The sequence below is a fragment of the Stegostoma tigrinum genome, chromosome 12 (genome assembly GCF_030684315.1).
Source record: "Stegostoma tigrinum isolate sSteTig4 chromosome 12, sSteTig4.hap1, whole genome shotgun sequence".
In the NCBI taxonomy this organism is placed as follows: domain Eukaryota; kingdom Metazoa; phylum Chordata; class Chondrichthyes; order Orectolobiformes; family Stegostomatidae; genus Stegostoma; species Stegostoma tigrinum.
Genome location: NC_081365.1, coordinates 21168164 through 21185506, shown reverse-complemented (window position 1 = coordinate 21185506; position 17343 = coordinate 21168164). Strand labels below are relative to the sequence as shown.

The following is a 17343-nucleotide window of genomic DNA, read 5'->3' as shown; positions in this document are numbered from 1 at the left end:
TTCTTTTTCTCCCCTTTTTACTTTACTGCTGTCAAGTAACAACAGGGTTGGCTTTTGCCTGAAAATCCTCTTGTAAACTGAATTATACTTGCTGTACTGTAATAAAATGTTTGGGTTAATGGAAACAGCTGACTTGGCTGTTGTAGGATTTTATTTTGTTCTTGTATTATGCATTGGCTTTTTTGTGATGTGGAAGACTAACAGAAGTACTGTGAGTGGGTACTTTCTTGCAGGACGCTCTATGACCTGGATAGCAATAGGTGCTTCATTGTTTGTAAGCAATATTGGCAGTGAGCATTTTATTGGGTTAGCAGGATCTGGGGCAGCCAGTGGGTTTGCAGTGGGAGCTTGGGAGTTAAATGCAATGTTGATTTTACAGGTATTAGGTTGGATATTCATTCCTGTTTATATCAGGTCTGGCGTATATACTATGCCAGAATACCTTTCAAAACGTTATGGCGGTACCAGAATAAAAATCTATTTTGCATTGTTGTCCTTACTATTGTACGTTTTCACAAAACTTTCCATTGATCTGTATGCTGGTGCACTGTTTATCCGGGCATCACTCGGCTGGGACCTGTATCTCTCTATTGTCGTTCTGATTGCATTGACTGCAGTGTTAACTGTTACAGGAGGACTTGTGGCTGTCATCTACACAGATGTCCTGCAGGCCATTCTTATGATTGGTGGAGCTTTAACATTGATGATTGTAGGAATGGTTAAGGTGGGAGGTTTTGAGGAGCTGAAACGACGATATATGTTGGCCTCACCAAATGTTACAGCAGTCATTGCTACTTTCAATCTAAGCTCTGTCAATGCTTGCCGCATTCACCCTAAAGAAGATTCTTTAAAGGTATTACGTGAACCAACTGATGAAGATATTCCTTGGCCTGGTTTTCTGTTGGGCCAGACACCAGCTTCTGTTTGGTATTGGTGTGCTGATCAAGTCATTGTGCAACGTGTCTTGGCAGCAAAGAACATTGCTCATGCCAAAGGAGCTACCCTAATGGCTGGTTTTCTGAAACTCTTGCCCATGTTTATCATAGTCGTACCAGGCATGATTTCCAGGGTTCTCTTTACTGATGAGATTGCTTGCATTAATCCAGAACATTGTATGCAAGTATGTGGCAGCAGAGCAGGCTGCTCAAACATTGCCTATCCACGACTAGCGTTGGGAATCTTGCCCGTAGGTCTTCGTGGCCTGATGATGGCAGTCATGATAGCAGCTTTAATGAGTGATTTGGATTCTATATTCAATAGTGCTAGCACCATATTTACCCTTGATGTTTACAAGCATCTTCGAAAGGCTGCCAGCTCTCGTGAACTTATGATAGTAGGTCGTCTGTTTGTTGTCTTCATGGTAGCTATAAGTATTGCCTGGGTTCCTATAATTGTAGAGATGCAGGGAGGACAAATGTACCTTTATATTCAAGAGGTAGCAGATTATCTCACCCCCCCAGTGGCAGCCCTGTTTCTTCTTGGTATTTTCTGGAAACGCTGCAACGAGCAGGGGGCTTTTTGTGGAGGGTTGGTTGGATCGGTTTTGGGAATTATACGCTTGATTTTGGCTTTCATATATCACATGCCAGAATGTGATCAATTTGACACTAGACCAAATTTCATCAGAAACATTCACTACATGTATGTTGCAGCAGTTTTATTTTGGGCCACCATTATTACAGCTGTAGTAGTGAGTCTGCTGACCCCTCCTCCTTCCAGAGATCTGATTTGCAACACCACATTCTGGGCATTAAAAAACGCAGAAATCATTGAAAGTGGTCAGAAAGAAGAATCTGATAAGTTAACAGAAAGAAGTCTGACAAAATGTGACAGTGTTAAATGTGCAGATAGTTCTGATTGTAAGCAGAAAGATGATGATTCGTCTCCACTGACTGCTCAAATAGAATTAGTGCTGTTGATGCCTGGAAGTGGTGATCCCAAATCCATGAGCTCTTCATGTGTTGCTGAAGATCAGATGCAAAATGACTGCTATGTAAATGGTCAAACAACTACTGAGGACCAAACGAACAAAGAGGAACATGATTTGCAAAGGAAAAACATTTGGTGGAGATACTTTGATCAATGTTGTGGAATCAAAAGTTACAATGTGAAAAAATCAGCAAAAGATTCTGTAGAAAATGAAGCTATTTGCTTACAAATGTTGCAGGAGAGTCCAAAAATTAAATTTGTACTCAATGTTGGACTTGTTGTTGTATGGTCTGTTGGTATATTCATGTTTATCTATTTTTCTCTGTGAAATAATTGTGATATTGTTTCCTTTTACGTTGTACGTAGGTGGTGAACCTTTTTTGGTTAAGTTTGAAAGAGTTAATAGTCTAAAGGTCAGGCTATAGAATCAGAGTCACTTTGGTTAATGCATTTTTACATTTACGTTTGAATTAATCTGTTCAGTTGTAAATGATTTCAGGTAGTGTAAGACAAGCATTTGGAACCCCCTGTTTGACAAGGTATCTTTTTATTTTCTCAATGATAGCATATGCAGTTTAACATGATTGGCTGAGTGAAGTCAGAAATGTATGGATCTCAAATAGTTTCTGATGTAGCTGTTGCAATGTGAATTCCCAAAATCAGTATGTGACCCCCACATATCTTGTAAATTAATTCTTTGTTGCAAATTAAAGTCAACCATCTACTTCATATAACTTAGAAGTTATTATCTTATATATAATTTAACAGTTACTGCTCAAGTTGGAGTGAAACTGCAACAACTAATAGTTAAGAGAATAATGTGTGTAAATTTCTGTATAAATCTCAGGTGCTTGTTTATTTGGGAGGATGGTTGTAGTACAGGATAAGGCTCATAGACTAACTTGTGTAATCTGCATTTTTAATGTTACTTGCACAGCAAATAAACCTATCGGAGCTTAACACAATTGGATTCATAAAGCACATATGTACTCCATCACCAGTGCTTGGCACACACCTTTCTGAAAAAAAAATTGCATGCAGTTATACTTGGAAAATTTAACTATGATAATGTGGCAGACAAAAGGTTGTCCTGCTTTTTCGAAGTATCCTGTTTCATTATGGCACTATCTCTAAACTCTCTTCTCACACGACTTTTCAGCTGTACATTGCTACTCATACACCCTCCTTCAGTCTTGTTATTGCCTGCTTGCAGCACTTGGCAAGATCTTGAATCATGTTTTCTGTAACTTCGATCATAGTGTCTATTTTTTGTCATCTTGAAGCTATCACTAGAATTGCACCTGTTTGGAAGCTTCATCTTCCAGTGCTGCCTCTGTTTCCATTTCAAGCCAACCTATTTGCAGCAAGTGCATCTTCAAAATGACTTGTCATCCATTTCTAAGTTGTTATCCTCGCGGCAGGATGCTCCATGAATGACTATTATCTCCTGAATGAATGCACGGTTTCGTCTCATCGTCAGTTGCAAGGACAGACTTCCTTTCTTCTGTTTAATGCTGACTGTTAGCTTCACTACCATCAATTCTGTCAACTCTTTCAATGCTATCAAATAGTTTCCATACAATGTAAGTGCCATAGCTTTACTCCACAAAGTTGGGGAAAATGCTGAATGTCAGTGTCTTGGATATCTGCGCTAAACTTTTGTTCCGTTTCTGCTGATTCCATGTATCTTCTGGACGTTTGTAACGTTGGGTTATTTTTAATCCTGAGCAGAGCTTTAAACTCCACATTCTTTACATTTATTGAGAATTCTCGCGTCCTCATATGCAACGTTTCACATCTTTGGCTCCTATGGCTGGTAAAGCCCTTAATTACACTTCCTTTTTTGTTTGTAAACCACTCCAGTGTCCTTGTTGGTCTGCTGTGCTCCAATTATGACTAAGTTACCTAAAACCTTAATTCATAAAAAACCAAAAGAACAGCAGATGCTGTAAATCGTAGTAAAAATAGAAGTTGTTGGAAAGTGCAGCAGGTCGGGCAGCATCTGTGAAGAGCAATCAGAGTTAACGTTGTGGGTCTAGTGACCCTTCCTCAGAACTGACAATTCATGTTTGTTCTGCACTAAATCCCATCTGTCCCTCTCTCCCAATTTAGTGAATGTCAGTGACCCGACATCCATGCCCCACACCATGCCATTTCCCACTGAATCCCATACCATTGTAGGTTCTTGGCCTTCCCTGCAATTTCTTACAGTTTTGTAACTCCTAAAAATTCAAAATTCCTTTTTATGCTTTATAAAAAAAACTAAATGCAGCCTATCTTTTGCATTTGAGTAGTTGATTTAGTATTCCAACATGAACCACAGAATTCAAACAAACAGCTATTTGTATTATAGGACTATGATTTCTTTATTGTATCCTAGGTTTTGTTTATGCCACAAGTTTCAGATTTTATGGTTTAAATAGACTTAAACTAGGATTTAACTTTTGGGGTGTATTCCACTTAAAAAAGAAACAAGATATTGTTTTGAATTATTTGTTATCATGACTTCGCCAACTCAATTGTCTGTTGTAAATTTAAACTCACTTGTACAGCTGGAAAAACAATACTGTCAAGACAGCAGTTAAGGCTAAGCCCAGTAGACTATATTTGTACAATTGTCGTTTACAGAAGTGAACAAATTGAGTGGAAGAAACAGCAGCCTTGTAAAACATCTTGAACGTGGCTGAATATCCAATTTTATGGGTGTTGGCACTTGTGCTGTGGACATTTTTTTTCACAATAGAGTTTTGTTTGACTATGTGAAATCAAATGTAGCTTTAACCCTAATTAGTACGTGTTCAGTAATTACGCAGTTTGAATTTCTCCCTTTTTGATGGGAACAATTTTTTTAAACTTGTATTTGTTTTTCGGGAGTGAAAATCACAATTGAACGAACTCTTTGTAAATTCTACGATACAGTGAGACACTAACTTTTTCACTTTTGTAGCGTGACTGTAGTCTAATCTTGTGGCTCAGATTGGCAAATATCTAATACTGTCACACTTTGTGCCCAAGAGTTGAGAAAAATGAATTGAAATGTATTTTTCTTGCAACTGGGTATTGTAGATGGCAGGTGCGCGTTGGTGATGGTGTGTGAGAAACACAGAACTAAAATGAAATGAAAGCTTAGAACCGGCAAATATTAGAACCATTTTTTTCAAAAATTATTGTTCAGTCATGGGGTGTCTGGCAACAGAATGAAAATTGAGCACAGTACGAACAAGATGGATAGGTGAATGAAACTGTCTTGTGAAATAGCTGAATTTGCTTCTGGATGTGAGCTTGCTCGCTGAGCTGGAAGGTTAGTTTTCAGGTGAAGGCTTCATCAGAGGCTCACTGATGATGTTACCTAAATGGTGACGAAACGTCTGAAAACTAACCTTCCAGCTCTGTGAGCAATCTCACATCCAGAAACTCAACCTGAGCTACAAATTTCCTCAAAACCCGCTAGCTGAATTTGCTATAGGTGAAGGCCAAGAAGCATCAAAATACACTTGTTATGGACAGGATATTCTCAGGCACCAGGTATTATTTAATTTCATAGCTATGGAGCAGAACACCTAAGGAGCACAACATTACATTTTTCTTACTGCATTTTGAAGATTTACTAAAACCAAACTTGTATGGTGTTGAAGCTGGCAATACTGTTGTGGTTGAGGTGTGTGTGCTTTTCCTTTTTTTTAAAAGAAGAAAGCATGACGTTGAAACGATATGACTATTTTGGAACCCTGCACTCTTGTTAACATACAGGGAGGGATTAAAGTTATAATTCTATGCAAATAACATTTTGATTTTTGAATTTAAATCTGTGCTAAATCTTCTTTTTTAATATATATGTATATTCTGAACAGCTTTGTTTCTGCTAACCCTAGTCAGTTGGAGGGCTGAAATGCATTGCAGAGCCTATATGAGTCACTGAATGAATTGGATTGAGAGTGCTGAAAATGGTGCAAAAGAGAAATAAGTGTTTGATTGTGGATTTTGTGGACTTGTCTTTTCAACTTGGAAATCTCCAAGAATTTGAGGCTTGAATGCTAGTGCAGTTTGTAGAAGTGCAACAGTGGGAGTGAGCTTTGCCTATGAAATGACCAGTAGCACATTAGCGAAGTCAGTTGGACCTCTGAACTTTTTGGGGTAGAGGGATTGAAGCTGAGCAAGAGGATTAAAGGTTTGACTGCTGTTGCTTCTGGCTGATTGTATTGAAAGTGTTAATCGGACTGAATTTGGAATGGAAGGGAAAATCTTGAGGTCTTAAATATTTGTGCTGTTGTAGAAATTTCACCTCTTCACCCACCCCCATCACACTGAAGGAACATCAGTAGCCAGGATCCTCCTTTGTCTACCTTCCATCTTAAAACTGGATTCTATGACTTCATTAAACTGAGGAGGAAGGTGATGTCTAATAATCCAGAATTATTGCCACAGCTGTATCAAACCAAGGTAGCAGAAGTGGGCTCCTGTTAATGTTTAAATTGTTGAGTTTTGCCAAAGCCTATTTTGGCTAATGCTAACTAGCAACTCTTTTCTTCCCCTCCTCATTTGACAGTGTACAGAAATCTCATTAATAACTCTGTTTGTTTCCTTGGTGGAAGACAGAAGCTGCAGGCAAACCTAATTTGTTTGGCCAGCATCATAATACCAAGATACCGTGCTCCTTCACAATCTAATGCTGTTATATTTATTGCCTCATTAGTAATTTTTCTGGCTGCAATTCATGACTGAAGCTGCCAATGAGTTACACTAAACTGACTTTTCCATCACAAGGGTATGCTTTATTTCCCAACCTGTTTGTCTAAGCCTTTAAGAGAGCAAAGGCTTAGTTCTGTGATTGGGATGCAGCAAAATCCAGGCGTTTATATACTGCTGATTATGGTCTTGCTGAAAGATAACTCCAGCGAGCAGTTGTATTCCATGTGAAGCTAATAGTATGGTCATTCCATGTAATGATGAGTAAAAGAGAAAGTTGTTTATACAAGGCACTGTGGTCTAAACATAGATAATTAGCACAGTACACTGCAGGTAATGTCATTTTAAGTGATAAGTATTTGTTTTCATTTGCTTTAAGTTACTGTTTTGGAAGGGTGTGCTTAACCTCTGATCTATTAAAGGTAATCCTCCTGTACTTTCAGACGATTGCAACTCATTTAGCTTCTCCGCTGTATTGCCCTCCATAGAATTTTCTCTCAAACTATGTCTGTCCATTGTCTACCCTCAATTCAGATTCTATACCATTTATACTCTGATTCAGTCTTTCAGTTCCATATTTTCATCAAATAATTTCTGTATTGCATTCAAAACTGACTTTTGTTCTGTGTGCCCCTTTTAAGCTGCTGCACATCTGTGAGGATCCCCATACAAGCAGCCTCTCTGTTTGAGGCCAACCAACAACTCGAACTCTGCTAATTTATGCGAGGAACTATAGTGAGGTAAAGGTTTGAATGGCAGTCTGTTGTGCCACACTTGAGCCATGATCACTAGCCCAAACAAAGCCTGACTTAGTGGACCCACCAATAAAATCAAATAACTGAGTAGAAACTGGTGATTGTAACCTGGACCCTGTTATTGTTTCTGTGCTATTCTCAGTCCATTTTGTCTAAGAAATCTATCTGGATTTTTTTTTTAAATTAAAAAAAATCCTGTGTTTGTCTGGGAAATTTGATTATATTACTCTGGGGAATTCTTAAACTCATAAGTTCAGATTAAAGGACTCTCTGTCCTTTAGATCATGGTTCCCAGTTTGATAGTAAAGACTTGCACAATATTCTATTGCAGAGTCTGTGAATCAAGTGATAGTGTACTATTTTCTCCATCACACAGGTTCTATTTACATATTGGCATGGTCCAGGTGTGTAATTTGCATGCAGATTTTTCATTGCTACATTGATAATGTTGACTGTGTCTAACTGCTTCAGTCATCTTGTCCCTAAACTCCTTATTGGGTAAATCTGACTCAGTTTTTTGTGGAAAAATCAAACATTATTTTCAGACAAATTTTCAGAACCCTGTTGTGGTGAGTCCAGTTAAGGATCCAATAAGATGTTTTTGTGTGAGCATTTCATGGCCCTGTTTGGCTTTGCTTGCTGAATGCACTTCAACCTGAAGCATGATTATCAGATGGAGCCATGGTGATATACAATTTTTTAACCAGGAGGAGATTGAACACATTGGTCTCAGGTAAGGCAGAGTATCTCTCTTTTTATGAAACAGAACCTTTATGAGCATGGGGACAAGTTTTCCCACAAATTTTGGCTTTTTATTAGCAAAACAATCTCTGATTTAGGAAGTGAAAATAACTTCTAAACGTACCTGCACCAATGGCCTCCTCCTGTCAGCAGCTGCATGCTGCCCAGCTCAAGATTATGTTGGTTATGTAGGTTGGGGAAGAGAAAAAAAAACCTAAATACATGTTGTTTACCACGTGAATTAGTGATCTATCTGGATCCAAATCAAAGTGATTATTGTAGCTGAGTGAACAAGGTGTAGAACTGGATGAACGCAGTAGGGCAAGCAGCACCAGAGGAGCAGGAAAGCTGACGTTTCAGGCCTAGACCCGTCTTGCTGAGTGGTTGGCAATGTAGTTTGAATATAAAATAACTGACTAAATAACTTGGATGCAATTGTTCTGATGTTCAGAGGTATTTGTTTTATTTGGTGGGGAAAGAGTGGCAGGGGAGAATCTTCATGATTTATTTTGCTCCAATATAGCTGGTCAAACCTAGGCATCCGTGGTGAAAATTTGGGTGGTGAAAGTATGGGATGTAAGCACATTTTCTGGAGATTGGGGGACAATTTAAATCTAAATTGCTTTTTGTCAAACTGTTAATGGATTCTGCTTTAGTTGAAAACATCTATAAACTTGCATCAAAGTAGGAATGTGTTTAGTGATTTACATCCTGCCTGGATGCATTTGGATTGTAGCTTGTGGAAGATGCCATGCAAGAGGGAGAATGGATTACTCCATACTTCCGGTATATTGTACATCATTAAATTTTACCGTTCAGCGCACGATGTCTCCTATTGACAAACAAGCAAAATCCCTTAGATTATCATACTGTGGATTGCTGCCCGATGACCTTTCTGTATTATTTGGTTCTGTAGGGTTGATCTTGTAGCTAATCTCTTCACTCACTGCATAAAATCTTTGAAATCAATCAGAATAACACATTGTTAATTATATATCAACATTTTAATCATTGCACATTCATTAATGGATTTCAGACTTTTATGGAATGATCTAACAATGAGGGGCTAACTATCCATTTTTGCCTATAAATGCAGTTTCTGAATTGGGATATTTTAAAATATTTTTGTTTGCATAGATTTGCTTCTCTGGATTTATCTGGCACACAAATTCAGATCTTCAAGAACTTATGCGTTGTACAAAGAACTTCAGTTTGAAGGAACTTGCAAGAGAGTTACAGTGAATTCTTTAAGATGAGGAAAATAAAATAATCAGAAGTCTGTGTCCATCTAATTATGTAGAAGTGTTCTGAAAGGCAATGCACACCAGCCGACCATTCCATCAGCTTTAATTTCAGGCTTTTAAATGTTTTAAAACATGTTAATTTTACTCTAATCAACCTCTAGTAACAAGCTGTGTAACAAGTTTAGTGTGACCATTAAGGTTATAGGTTTTAAAAAAGTCTAAAACCATACTTTAAGACTAATGCATTGTGGGGTTTATAATTATCTACACGTCTTTGGTAGAAATCTAATTTTACTCGAGCATAACTTTTTATCTAGATATATGTAAGCTTCTAAATTGCAATCTACAGTAATTATATAGTGCTTAAGTCGATTTGATTTGATAAGGCTCTAGATGTTCCTATCTTGGTTTCATGTTATTTGATTGTAATAGTTGCATAAATAGTCTTTGCTGTAGTCCATACAAAATTATAACTAAGAATATATTGTCACTGCAACTGAAGAACTTGGATTGTGAGGGGAAATGCATGAAGGGACCATAATTTGTCAAAGTTTTGGAAATTACTTGCATAATCTGCTGCCTTTAGTATTCTGTAACCAATTAAACCTTCCTCTAAGCAGAAAGGTTTTTTGCATGTGAAAGATTGCATGTTTACTTTGCAAGTAAATTCTCAAATTTTCCTTCAGCTATTTAACCGGCCCAGTAGAGAAGCTTTGAAAATAAAGAAACATGTATTCTATCATAGTATGGAATCCATTTGCACGTAATATTGATTAAGAAGTACAATGTTAGAGAAAACCCTGTATCATGTTTTTAAATTTACACTGCGTGCAGTCCAGAGGGTTTCATGTTCCTTCTAATTGTAGATTGACTGACCCACAATGAAAGTCAAGCTGGCCAATAAATTTTTGGTTAAATTCAGTGTTTAGCTGATAGAATCTTCCTTTTGTGAATAAGAAACCATGGTTTATCCACCTATTTTAATTCTGAGCTGTGCCTCACGTTAGCAATTTGGCCATGTATTAGATCAGTGAATCAGGTGTGTGCAGGTGGGGACTCTTTAATCTTCTGGTTTTAACTGGTTTGGAGTGTCTTTTGCAGTCAGAAGTAAATAGATCAGTGGTACTGGCTGAACATTTTTATTATTCCCTGCAAGATTTGTTTTAACAATTGTTCATAGTACAATGGTATCTCTTTTACTTTCAGGGGAAATATTTGTGGAGACTCTGAAGCCATACCAGGAAGCGCTTTGATGCCATGCTACTTATTAAAATTTTAAAACCAATTACAAACCTCTGAAGCAAATCAAGTGATTACAATTTCCATTATGGAAATTAGTTCTTGCAAAAAGAATTTACATGGAACTCTGAGTTCCGGGGAGGGATGGGAATACTGTGCACATTTTTCTGAACTGAGATGCTGCGTCGTTCGCAAAATTTTGAATTTGTTTTAATTGCCTTGAGTTTAAAGCCAACTGACAGCCCCTACCCGTTGTCCTGACTGATAAAATGACTATTACCTTACAATTTGATATCCTTTAAGCTCTGTCATTACTCATCTCATGTCCTTATTATCAGTTGTTTTTCCAACTGCGATTTGCTATTTTACAAATTTTGTAATTTATCTGCTTTAAGTTAGTAATTTATAGGATTGGTAAACTGGTATTCTATTACTGAATGAGCCACTATTTGTAGTTGTTTAGCTGATACTATTCCATAATTTGCTGATTCTGATCTCTGATTAATGAACTGCAGTACATTGGACCATATGTCTATGGCTACCCTTTCCTGTGAAAAATTGCTGCTTTCGTTTTGTGCTGCCTCTGTGGAGGTAGGTAATGTAGTTTATTTAATATAGAGGTTGCATTCACGCTAATCATAAAACAAAGTTTAATGCATTTGAGTCTGTTCGCGTGTATGTATGATAAATTTCAGATCTGGACTTTGTTTGATTTTAAGATAATTAAGTTTAATATACTTTTAGATACTATTAAATACGTGCATGTGGAAGATGTAGAATGAGGTAAAAGGTACCAGATCAGTTACTGGAAATATATTTTGTAGATTTTATTTTTAATTATACATGCTTTTAAATTAGTCAGTTAAATGACATTACTGTACAACAAATATTGAGAACAGTGATAAAACAAGTGTTAGTCAGTTGAAAAGAATGCTGGTTGGTTACTGAGAATGGCAATTACAGGTACTTCCTATAGAAATTGAGCTGGTTTGATTTATCAATTGGTCACAATGTTAACAGATTTGCTTCAGTTTACAGTATGTGGGGATCAGTTCTTGCGTATATTCTACAGGTTTACATTATCCAGAGCTGATTTAGAAGCAGACTAAATATGGTGCGTTGATGCACAAAAGGAACAACAATAACAAAGGTCAGACATTCTCCGCTTTCTTTGGCAGATCCTATCAATCATGACTTGCAGCCTGTCTGGTTGGGGTGGATGGGTGCATGTGTAACTGTTGGATTTTTTGGATGGGAGTGATGGGGAAATATGGTCAGTGGGAGGGTGAAGTGGTCTATTACTTTATTTCCATGGTAGCAGAGGGAGGTTAAATTCTAGGTTTAATCCTTGGTCTGCTCACTTTCTTCATCCTGGAGCAGTGACAGGCACTAAAGTTGCCCTCTGAATGCCCTGGTATAAGTGTTCCTTATTCTGATGCTATTCAGTAAACTGTCTGGTAGTACAAAAATGCATTTTGAATGAGGATAATGTGCAGAAATTGGCTCTGACCTTTTCATTTGATGAAGTAGCCTACATTCAAATCAAAGCATGAATAATGACCACTTGAAAGAGGTACAAGAGGGTGCTTGCTTCAGTAGACTGTACCTCTGCAAGCAGTTAATCTGTTCAGAAAATGAGGGAAAGATTTGGCGAAATGTTGAAAATGTACAGTATAATCTGTGGGGTCTTTATTGCTTTGAAGCCAGTACAAGAAAATACTTCACGGGACTTCCTATTGAGGGGTTGGTTGCCTTTCTGCCCTGGTGATAAAAGACAAAGCCACTGAACTATCCTTTAAAATTTACAGAATGCTTGCAGAATACAGCAGGTGACATCTACTTATAAAAGAGCTATGTCAGTAAATCTGAAGAAAAGGTAAAATGTTCATAAAGGAGTATAATGATTATGAACAAAGTGGATAATTGGCAGTAGAGTTTTTTCACTGAAGACTTGTAAAACATCAAATGAATATTTTGAAGGGACAAAGTTGAATACAAATATGGGAATCAGGAAATGAGATGAGATATTTCTTAAATCAGATTGTCTCTGCAATGAATTCATAATTAAAATGAGAATGAGATCAGTAAATGCCAATAGCACACCAAGAAGAAAAAATTTAAGGCATTGGGTCCGTCAGCATTACATGAATAATGGGGAAATGCATCAAGACCGATGTGATGTCTTAAAGAGCAGAGACAAAGTGGGATAAGACGGGTTATTGTGTTTCGATGAGATTTGCTTGTATTTCGGAAAGCATTTGGTAAATTCTGATTTTGAAGGTAAATAAATGCACGTGGTGTACTCAAAAAAGCACAACACTACAGATGCTGGAAATTGCAATAAGCCAGCAGATGTCAGAATTGCTCAACAATTTTGAGCACCATCTGTGAAGAGAAACATTTAATGTTTCAGATAATGTGAGCTCTGTTTCTTTTTCTACAATAGCTCCTTGGCATGCTGAATGTTTCCGGCAATTTCTGGTTTTCTTTATGGTATACCTACTACTTGGATTGAGGTTGTGGTGACAAATGGATATAGCTCTGCTGAGACAAACAATTAGATTTAGAATTCTGCAAGAAATTGTTCAGTGTCTCCTGTTACACAAAACAGAATGGAGGGTGGTGCTAAAAGTAATGAGGCACAACATTTGGATATTTTGAATGACTATTCATTAAACTTTTCAGTGAATATGAAGGTGTTATGTGGTCAGTTATAGAAATACATTGAGATCTGTCTGTTGTAAAATAGATTATTTTACATCTTATTGATAAGACATAAAGTATGCATGCATTTAAGGGAGGTGACAGCAAAGTGGTATTATCACTGGACTGTTAATCCAGAAGCCAGGAAACCTACTGGGATCTGGATTCAATCCTACCATGGCAGATGGTGGAATTTGAATTCAATAAAATAAAATCTGTAATTAAGAGTCTAATGACGAGCATGAATTGATTGTCAGAAAAAAAGCATTTGGTTCACTAATGTCTTTTAGGGAAGGAAACTCCCATTTTTAGCTGGTCTGGCCAACGTGTGACTCTGGACTTTCAGCAATGTGATTGCCAGAGAGCAGTTAATAATCAATTAGGGATGGCCAATAAACGCTGGCTTAGCCAGCAACAACTTCGTCCCATGAAGTTGTTAAATTCAAGCTCGTGTGCAGTTTTGGACACTTCCAGAGGATATTGATTCGCAAAGATGTAGCCATTGGGATGCCTGGGATGTATGTAGTGCAGTTGTGTAAGTGAGACTCACTGAATTAAAATAGGGAAGTGTTGGAGGAAAGATTTGAGGCGATATGATTCAGGTCTCTTCTAAACTCTGAAAGATATGGACGTGTAAAGATTTAATAACTTTTGTTCCTTTGTTTGCTTGCCTGACCTGACTCCTCTGTACATGAGGTGGGTACAAGGCTTGTTGACTGGGCATCAATTTCCCTTGTTACTGACTGCAAGGTGGTAGTAGAGACTATTCAGGTATGATCGACCTCTCTAATTTTCACTCCTGTTTCTTGGAAGAAACCTTACTTAAAGTCCCACTCAGTTTATTGAGGTTCTGATTCAATTCTATTCCTGTTGCGTGGCACACAATTATTTTGATTTGTAGATAGCAAAGCCTTAGCCAAGATAGTATGGCCGTAGTAAATTACTGAACAGTCTAGTTTATACAAATGGAAAGCTGTTGAATATGTGATCTAGTAATCAAATTAAGGTTTAAAAAGATGAAAGTATAAATTAAACATTCCATTAAATTTCAGTTTCAGCCTTGTTAGGGCTGTGGAACTGTGCTAAAGACAACTAATTGAAGTCCATTTTATTGTTTTTGATATGCTGGGGTCACTGCTGAAATTGCTGTCTGTTAAGTTAGGAACAGTTTGCTTCAGGAAATTAAATGTAGTGATTCAATAACTGAAACTTAAGTGACATTGGGAGTATGGATTGATTTGGTTTTTTTGTTCAAAGCTTTTATGTTGTATTAGCTTCGATTTAAGACATTAAGGGCCCAAATTTTCCAGTTGTGCTCCAACAGGGGGAAAACATGCATAGACCAAACTTGGAGTTTGTTTTAATGCAAGCACAAGGAGCTTGAGCTTCATGGGTTTTAATTCTTAATTTTGTGCGTATGTATATATGTTTATAGATTCTTGTTATTTCAATGACTGATCTACTTTAAATAAATCCTTAGTTATCTCAGCAAAGTGGTATAATTTGCCTTATAAATCGAAAGGGTTCAAACCCAACTCTGGGACATGAGCATGTAACCAATATTGAGACTTTGTGCATTGTTAATCTGTCAATTTAAAGACAGCTGCTTCTCTGTTTCCTCCACCAAAAAAAAATGGATCTGACCATTGGTAAATTGCCTGCTTAATTGTGTTCTGTATATACTTGCTCCTTTTGCTAATACAGTAGTTGTTTATGCCAACTGGACACCAAAGGGAAATAAATTTATATTGTACACTCCTTTGTACAAGAGGAAACGTTGGGCCCTTAAAGTTGAATCTAATTACTACAATACTTGAAACTGGTATGTTAATTCAAATTGCTGTAAAATTATTTTCATAAGAAATGTTATTTCTGGTAATGGATTGTTTTATAAAATCTTGTCATTTGGGAGAATTGTATGTTAAGCTCAGTTTTGTGAACTGTAGACTCCAATTACAAAGATGTTTGTGTTTATCATGTATTCATGTCATGATTTATTATACTTTTCTGTATTCTGCTATTTTGTGGAAGGTTTTTGTTTTGGTTCGTTTTCAAATGTTCAGTGCTGTTGAGAGGCTGTTTTAAGGAAAACTATTTCCAGTTGCCTTGTGAACTTGAACCAAAGTGTTCCCTCAGTTGTGTTCACATTGGTTCTTGACTTTAAAAATTAAGATGTTTGTTACTTGATCCTGATGTAAAGTGTTATAGTTTCTGATGTATTATGTACTATTGTTAAACTCACTCCTGTTGTTTTATCAAACTGATCAGAAAAATGTATGATGCATTGAGGTTTTCATTCTCTTGACCTTCTGTGTCTTTTAAATTTCAGAATCATTTGTCAAGATCCATCTTTTAAAAAGAGGATGTGTACACAGTCTGAAGGTTCCCATTTGAAGCACCTGGCATCCAGAAATGAATGGAATAAAGTGAATATAATAATTTTAAATAGAATTTGAAAAGCCCATCAAAAGTAGCTTATTTCCCTGCCCTGACCTTCTGAAATTCTTAGTAGCCTCTTAAACTGATGTCTAAATACATAAACTTAGTGTTTAGTAATTCTGATTTCTGTTTTGTTTTCTACAGCGATGGAATAATGCAAGTATCCTGTGTACTCTAGCAAGCTGCTAGTCCCACGTTGACAGATAGCGAATTAAACATTTTATCCACAGACTAGCTACTTGTATCCTCCATTTACAGGCTCCTTTCACTTAGCTGTTCTGTATCAACTCTTAGGATATTTGTGTCATAAACAAAGAGCTACATGGAGCCTGAATGTTGGAGTGCTGCCTGCTGCTAAAAAAGAAAAGCTGTTGGTATTTGGAAAAAAATTTTGAACATACTAAACTTTTCCATCATTGGAACTACTTAATTGATTTTGCCTTGTACATCAAAGTTTAGGAATAACAACTTAAAACACAGCATTTAAGTATAAACAGGATTAATTCATGTTCTTAAGTGACTGTTTGTTTGCTTTTGCAGTGATGGGTAAGGACGATTTAATTTTAAAGCTATCTACTCTTCAAAATTGTCAGCCACCAGCTTGATGTGTGGCTATAGAAGTTTCATGTTTTGCTCTGCTAGACTTATTACTTCCACGGTGAGGATTGTTTCCTGCCAAATATGACCACTTGTTGCAGTGTAATACATTCTAATGTGCAAGCTGTCAAACAGTTCAGAGAAAGGATGCTGTAGGCTCAAAAAAGTAACAAAAATTCCCCAGTTTGAAACATTCCATAAAGATGTATCATAGCTTCTGCCGATGGAGTCCATTCAGTTTATTGACGTGTCAAAATGCAACTGATTTTGGGGGAGTAAACTTGACAGCTGGAGATTAAACTTCATAGAATCCTGAATGAAACTATTTTTCTCTGCAGTGGGAACACTTTACCGAACAGATTTTTCAATTTCTTAGCTGGTTAATTCAAGATTTGGCTGAATAGCAAAAGTCAGGGGTAAAGAACAAGAAATACAGGATGTGACATGAGTTGTAGCAAGTGTCATGAAGTTGTGGGCTGCAGCAGTAAACTTAAGGAGTTGAAGTAAATGAAAACTTCTAACTTCATTCATTTGTATCTTGTGTAGATGTAGAATTTTCCTGAGTAATTGCTTCACACATGACTAAGAATGGGAGCCTCCAGAGAAAGTACATCTAGTCCTTGTTTTTATTAAAGGTATGATTCATGAAATTGTACATGCAACATGTGGATGGAACACCATTCAGGAAAAGTTTTCCTACATGTGCTGTTAATGTAAAGGCAGAAATGTGAACTTGAAGCATATTAATGTTTTCAAAATGCTGATACTTCAACCTCTTGTTTTATTTTTTCTGAAGTAAATTAAAAAAAGTTAAGAAAACATTCTTGTTGTTCTTTCCTTAAGTTTCAAACAATGCAACAGCTCAGACTTTAAAATCTCCATTATAGCGATGCTGTAGTGCTATGGAAAGGGAAGCTTTGTTTTCAAAACAAGGCATGAAATTTGTTGGAGGGGTTAAGGTTTGAAGTGTGATGAACAAAATAGGTGATAAATGCGCATTACATTAGTTC

The 17343-nt window shown here is 36.9% G+C and overlaps 1 protein-coding gene across 20 annotated transcripts in view; it reads left to right on the top strand.

The window, feature by feature from the left end:
• The window catches only part of LOC125457149 (sodium/myo-inositol cotransporter-like), a 33336-nt gene extending 16184 nt beyond the window's left edge, over positions 1 to 17152 (top strand). For 6 of the 20 annotated variants that reach the window (XR_007248567.2, XR_007248565.2, XR_007248564.2 and 3 more), the window contains 2 exons: positions 7257 to 11185; positions 11667 to 17152. Coding sequence is in view for 11 of the 20 variants with exons in the window: in XM_048540973.2 (XP_048396930.1) it covers positions 107 to 2257 (2151 nt within the window). In the remaining 9 variants the exon portion in view is untranslated. Of the gene's footprint in view, positions 1 to 5; positions 11186 to 11666 lie in introns of those variants that run through there. The other 14 variants (XR_007248569.2, XR_007248568.2, XM_048540973.2 and 11 more) reach the window with 13 other exon arrangements.
• Positions 17153 to 17343: the final 191 nt, after the last annotated feature.